This window comes from Salvelinus sp. IW2-2015, linkage group LG13 (genome assembly GCF_002910315.2).
Source record: "Salvelinus sp. IW2-2015 linkage group LG13, ASM291031v2, whole genome shotgun sequence".
In the NCBI taxonomy this organism is placed as follows: domain Eukaryota; kingdom Metazoa; phylum Chordata; class Actinopteri; order Salmoniformes; family Salmonidae; genus Salvelinus; species Salvelinus sp. IW2-2015.
Window position 1 is genome coordinate 38,932,431 of NC_036853.1, and position 6,987 is coordinate 38,939,417.

General features: G+C 44.6%; 1 protein-coding gene across 1 annotated transcript; it reads left to right on the top strand.

Moving 5' to 3' along the window:
- Nucleotides 1-181: 181 nt before the first annotated feature.
- si:ch211-284e20.8 (CY domain-containing protein) lies at nucleotides 182-6,377 on the top strand. Its single transcript, XM_070446001.1, is given in 8 exon segments — nucleotides 182-291; nucleotides 1,205-1,217; nucleotides 1,697-1,716; nucleotides 1,718-1,793; nucleotides 5,247-5,331; nucleotides 5,490-5,656; nucleotides 5,889-6,001; nucleotides 6,233-6,377. Coding segments are annotated over 8 exon segments (729 nt in total).
- Nucleotides 6,378-6,987: the final 610 nt, after the last annotated feature.

Consider the following 6,987-nt stretch of genomic DNA (forward strand, 5'->3'; position numbering starts at 1 on the left):
GAAGCTGTTTTTCAGTCTCTCGGTCCCTGCTTTGATGCACCTGTACTGACCTCGCCTTCTGGATGATAGCGGGGTGAACAGGCAGTGGCTCGGGTGGTTGTTGTCCTTGATGATCTTTATGGCCTTCCTGTGACATCGGGTGGTGTAGGTGTCCTGGAGGGCAGGTAGTTTGCCCCCGGTGATGCGTTGTGCAGACCTCACTAACCTCTGGAGAGCCTTACGGTTGTGGGCGGAGCAGTTGCCGTACTAYGCGGTGATACAGCCCGACAGGATGCTCTCGATTGTGCATCTGTAAAGGTTTGTGAGTGCTTTTGGTGACAAGCCAAATTTCTTCAGCCTCCTGAGGTTCTTCACCACGCTGTCTGTGTGGGTGGACCAATTCAGTTTGTCCGTGATGTGTACGCCGAGGAACTTAAAACTTACTCCCCTCTCCACTACAGTCCCGTCGATGTGGATAGGGGGGTGCTCCCTCTGCTGTTTCCTGAAATCCACGATCATCTCCTTTGTTTTGTTGACGTTGTGAGGTTATTTTCCTGACACCACACTCCGAGGGCCCTCACCTCCTCCCTGTAGGCCGTCTCGTCGTTGTTGGTAATCAAGCCTACCACTGCAAACTTGATGATGGAGTTGGAGGCGTGCATGGCCACGCAGTCGTGGGTGAACAGGGACAGGAGAGGGTGTTGAGGATCAGCGGGGTGGAGATGTTGTTACCTACCCTCACCAACTGGGGGCGGCCCGTCAGGAAGTCCAGTACCCTGATGCATAGGGCGGGGTCGAGACCCAGGGTCTCAAGCTTGATGACGAGTTTGGAGTGTACTATGGTGTTAACTGCTGAGCTGTAGTCGATGAACAGCATTCTCACATAGGTATTCCTCTTGTCCAGATGGGATAGMGCAGTGTGCAGTGTGATGGCGATTGCGTCATTTGTGGACCTGTGGGGGCATATGCAAACTGAAGTGGGTCTAGGATGGGCGGTAAGGTGGAGGTGATATGATCCTTGACTAGTCTCTCAAACCATTTCATGATGACAGAAGTGAGTGCTACGTGGCGGTAGTCATTTAGTGCAGTTATCTTTGCCTTCTTGGGTACAGAAGCAATGGTGGGGATGCATGTGCAAACAGACTGGGATAGGGAGCGATTGAATATATCTGTAAACACACCAGCCAGCTGGTCTGCGCATGCTCTGAGTAATTGACTCTGTCAGCCAGCAGACAGGGGTGAGGCTAATCAACTACTGTATTGAACTGTTCTTTTCTTCCTGTTTCAAGGTTGTTATTTTCTAGTTATTTGGGTTCTTTGCTGATTGAGTGTAAGGATCAATACAAGAGTTTTTATTTTCCTTTCTTTTGAGCACAAACTACAGAACAGATAGAGGAGAGTAAAGGTACAGTGAATAGTTGTATAATGTATGTTTTTGCAAAGCACAACAGCATATCCTTTACTCTATCAGTAAATTATTCTCTTGTCTCTTGTGGAAATTCCCTCTCGTGCCCAAGAGAGGTAAGTTTTGAAGTGTTGAGAAATCCTCCACTACCAGCCTACAGTAAATACGTTTATTAGTCAATTATGAGAGCAAAGTCTTCCTAATATTAAGTCAAGTGAACAGGCAAAGCTGTCAAATGGCTATTGGGAAGAAAGCCAAATATGCATGCATTTACTGGACTAACTCCCTCCCTACCTCCACCTCTTTCCCCAGGAAGGAGAGGTGATATTTAACCATAGATGTGCTAGAGACAAAATGTCACGTGATCAGCAGGAAGAAATGTGAAGTGAAGGATGTAGCTGACATACCAGTAAGAAGTATACCATGTAGGGGTCTCAAAGACTAGACGTAATATAGTAAACGAAAATCCAGGACACTCAAATTAGAATCACAAATGTTATGTCACATGCACCAAATACAACAGGTGTAGACCTTAGGTGTAGACAATAACAAGGCTTTATACAAGGGGTACCGTTACCGAGTCAATTTGTGGGGTTACAGGTTAGTCAAGATAATTGAGGTAATATGTACAGGACCAGTCAAAAATTTGGACACATCTACTCATTTAAGGGTTTTTCTTTATCTTTACTATTTTCTACATTGTAGAATAATAGTGAAGACATCAAAACTATGAAATAACACATATGGGATCATGTAGTAGCCAAAAAAGTGTTAAACAAATCAACATTTATTTTATATTTTAGATCATTCAAAGTAGCCACCCTTTGCCTTGATAACAGCTTTGCACACTCTTGGCATTCTCTCAATCAGCTTCCCCTGGGATGCTTTTCCAACAGTCTTGAAGGTTTAAAGGCCTATAGAGAGCGTGATCACACAGTCGTCGGGAACAGCTGGTGCTCTCATGCATGCTTCAGTGCTTGCCTCGAAGCGAGCATAGAAGTKATTTAGCTCATCTGGTATGCTCATGTAACTGGGCAGCTCACGGTTGGGCTTCCCTTTGTAGTCCGTAATAATTTGCAAGCCCTGCCACATCCGATGAGCGTTGGAGCCAGTGTAAAGGATTCAATCTTAGCCCTGTATTGAGGCTTTGCCTGTTTGATGGTTCGTCTGAGGGCATATCGGGATATCTTATAAGCATCTGGGTTAGAGGCTCTACCCTTTAGCTCAGTGCTGATGTTGCCTGTAATGCATGACTTCTGGTTGGGGTYTGTACGTACGGTCACTGTGGGGACGACGTCATCGATGCACTTATTGATGAAGCCGGTGACTGATGTGGGTATACTCCTCAATGCCATCGATTGAATCCCGGAACATATTCCAGTCTGTGCTAGCAAAACAGTCCTGTAGCTTAGCATCTGATCACTTCCGTAWTGAGCGAGTCACTGGTACTTCCTGCTTTAGTTTTGCATGTAAACAAGAATCAGCAGGATAGAATTACGGTCTCTGTGTGTGGAGTAAAGGTCATCTAGAGTTTTTTTCTTCTGGTTGCACATAGATAGAAATMAGGTAAAACAGATTTAAGTTTACCTGCATTAAAGTCCCTGACCACTAGGAGCGCCGCCTCTGGATGAGCACTTCTGTCACATCTGCTCCTGCAACGCCCTCTACTGCTCATCCTGTGTCTCCTTGACCTGCCGCCACTCCCCCAGTACTCTCTCCCTCTCTGTGTGTGTGTGATTGCCACTTCCACGCTGCCAGATATTAATCTCTGCTCAGTCAGTCTACGTTTCTAGCCGTTTGTTACTATTCAGATCCAGTTATCCTATTGTCCCTGTTTTCCTTGCCTGGCGCTGTTTTCCTCTCTGCTACAGTTCTGCCCTCTCTGACTCTAGTCCCTGTCTCCAGTCCCACGTCTCGTCATCCTGCACTCTGTCCTGGATTCCCCACTCTACTACTCCCTTCGATTCCCCTCTGGACCTGCTTACCCTTTCTCAACCACTCTTGCTCCAGCCTCAGCCTCCGCACCTGGTTTCCAGCAACCCCCCCCCGATCTTCCCCTAACCTGCACTCCATCTCCCCCGTGTTTCAATAAATACCTTGGTTACTTCAACCCAGTCTCCTCGTCTGAGTCAGCCGTTGGGTTCCCCAGTTCCACTCCGCATAACAACTTCCTTGTTTGCTTATGGCCTTAAACAACTCGTTGAGTGCCGTCTTAGTGCCAGCATCGGGTTGTGGTGGTAAATAGTCCGCTACGAAAAATATAGATGAAAACTCTTGGTAAATAGTGTGGCCTACAGCTTATCATGAGATTMTCTACCTCAGGCGAGCCAAACCTCGAGACTTCCTTAATATTAGATTTTGCACACCAGCTCATATTGACAAATAGACACAGAGCACCACCCTTTTTCTTACCGGAGGCAGCTGTTCTGTYTTGCCAATGCACGGAAAGCCCAGCCAACTGTATATTATCCATGTCGTATATTATATTATCCAAGATCCCGTGTGGCTCAGTTGGTAGAGCATGGCGCTTGCAACGCCAGGGTTGTGGGTTCATTCCCCCACGGGGGGACCAGGATGAATATGTATGAACTTTCCAAATTGTAAGTCGCTCTGGATAAGAGCGTCAGCTAAATGACTTAAATGTAAATGTAAGATATTATAGTTTTTAATGTCCCGCAGGTAGGATAGACTCGAATGGAGCTCATACAGTTTATTCTCCAAAGATTGCACATTGGCCAATAGGACAGATGTTAGAGGCGGGTTACCCACTCGCCGACGACTTTTCACAAAGCACCCGGACCTGTGTCCCCTATATCAGCATCTCTTCTTCATGTGAATGACAGGGATTTGGGCCTGGTCCGATGTCAGCAGTAAATCCTTTGCGTCTGACTCGTTAAAGAAAAAATCTTTGTCCAGTTCGAGGTGAGTAATGGCTGTTCTGATATGCAGAAGTTATTTTCGGTCATAAGAGACGGTAACAGAAACATTATGTACAAAAGTTACAAACAACGCGAAAAAACACACAAAATAGCACAATTGGTTAGGAGCGTGTAAAACGGCAGCTATCTCCTCCGGCCCATATTTACATTTACATTTTAGTCATTTAGCAGACGCTCTTATCCAGAGCGACTTACAGTAGAGTGCATACATTTTTATTACATTTTTACATCCTGAGACAAGGATATCCCTACCGGCCAAGAGCAGACGCTCTTATCCAGAGCGACTTACAGTAGAGTGCATACATTTTATTACTTTTTTTTTTATATATATATATATATATTATTTATTTTTATTTATTTTTTTATTTTTTATTTTACATACTGAGACAAGGATATCCCTACCGGCCAAGCCCTCCCTAACCCGGACGACGCTATGCCAATTGTGCGTTGGCCCACGGATCTCCCGGTTGCGGCCGGCTGCGACAGAGCCTGGGCGCGAACCCAGCCCAGACTCTGGTGGCGCAGCTAGCACTGCGATGCAGTGCCCTAGACCACTGCGCCATATGTTATGTTTGGTATGTTTGGATAAGAGAGGTTACTTAAGGCAAAAACAAGGCAAAAACAAAAGGAGGGTGGTTGGTCGGGCAAACATCTAGAAACCCAAAGGTTGAGTGTTGGAATCTCATCACGGACAACTTTAGCATTTTAGCTAATTAGCAACTACTACTTACGAATTGCAATTCGTAACCTATCATACAAATGGATGATGGATATCCACAAATTAAGAAATACCATACCAAATGTAACATATTTGAGRGTCCCAGATTTTTCGTTTACTATGTTACATCTACCCCTGGGTACAGGTTGGCTTACAGGGTGTGGGGTGTATGATTTTTGAATGAAACTCTCTTACCACTAAACAGTTGTATGGGCAGTGTATGGCATCTATCTACTGTACGTTGGGAAAAGTGTGGAACTCCGCAGCAATAAAATGTACCATCCAACAAGGTAGAGTCTGGCTAGTAGGGTTTTGTTTTTCCTGGTCAGGTCAATAGGTCAGGAAAAATATACAGTATGCACTGTAACCACAAAACCCCTTCAGCTGAATGACKTACTGGTGTATTGTTGCTTTAGTTTGACTAACCTGTAGTAATGACCTATAGTAGTGAGCCCTTACCTCATCGTCGACACGTGTCCAGACTGTCCAACAGTAGAGCGCCTGGATGACCCCATCATAGCGGAGACGGCCAATCTGTCCCTCCAGACATACAACAGAAAGAGTCGCCTCACCAACTACTACACCCTCCTCAACCTAACAGGAGCTAGCATGCAGGTCGGTGAGTTCATTCTATGTTGTATGGCAAATATGACAATTTTGCTATTGAAATAAAATGTTACTTTTCTATTGTCTTGGGAGAGGAGTAGGAGGCACTTAACCAACATGAGATGAGGTGCAACCAAAAATCATAAAAGCATTTTAAGGGAATAGATGTGACTCTCGCTCACAAAACTTGATGTTGTAACAACTATTTCAAGTTAAAATCACTTTGCTGTCATCCTCACAGTGGGTTGAGTGTCCGTCCTACTTTGTGGAGTTCACCATTCAAGAGACGGTCTCTGCTAAGGACAATTCTGACGTTGATCTGACCCAATGTAAAATGATGGACTGTGAMTTTTCAATGGAGTACTACACTACAGCTACACACTGTCTATCACATTCTGAAATAGGTAAAAAGGGAAAACCAACTGGTCAAAATWATGATTTGTATGTGACAAGCTGGCAACTATTCAATGGAAGAAGGTAGCCTACTGTAGACCCACATCAGCATCACACCATTCTCAGTGATTTCACTATGTCATCATATCCTGTTTCTCTGTTTGCCCAATAATATTCTGTGTTCTGTCCCCTTGCACAAGGGCTCTGCACAGGCTCTCACACCACTCTGGATGATGGCATGTTTGAGAWCAAACTTCCCATCAAGTTCWAGTGTGAAATCTTTGAACCAGAGGTAGGGAACTTCCACAACAGTGCCATCACTGCCATACCACGATGAAACCTCAGTAACATAGAGACAGCACAGCAGTAACCTCAGAAATTGGGCAGATGAGACCCCCACAATGCAGGTGTTTGTTCCAGTCCAGATCTGACTAAATTCAAGACCAAGACTAGGTCTAGGGGTAGGGGAAAGGAAGGGGTTGATCTCGGGGGGGGCATAATGTATATTAACACTTTTATGAGATACAAAGCTATTTGGTAACMAGGGCACTATGACTCCAATACTTCCCCTCTTTTGCCCTGGCTGGATGTTTCTTTTGCTATTTTGGATCACAGATSRAAAGAATTCCACAACATTGTACTGTATGATAATATGAACTATGACGTGTGTGTATCAGAGCAATAAATGAATAGTTTACAATTCATATATTTTCAATGGTCATAATTTATTGTGCAATTGTAGCCAATTCATATGGAMCCCTGGAGGTGACATTGACAGATGTTTTTATACAATTAAACATGTTCTCATCTGACGTGAAGGGCAACTGTGTGTGTTTCAAAACCATGATTAATGTCAAACAAATGACTCACAAATATTTCGCAATCTGGCACTGTAGTTTTACAGTAGATGGAGTTGTGGTGCACAATAGCAAATGAAAGTGACAGCG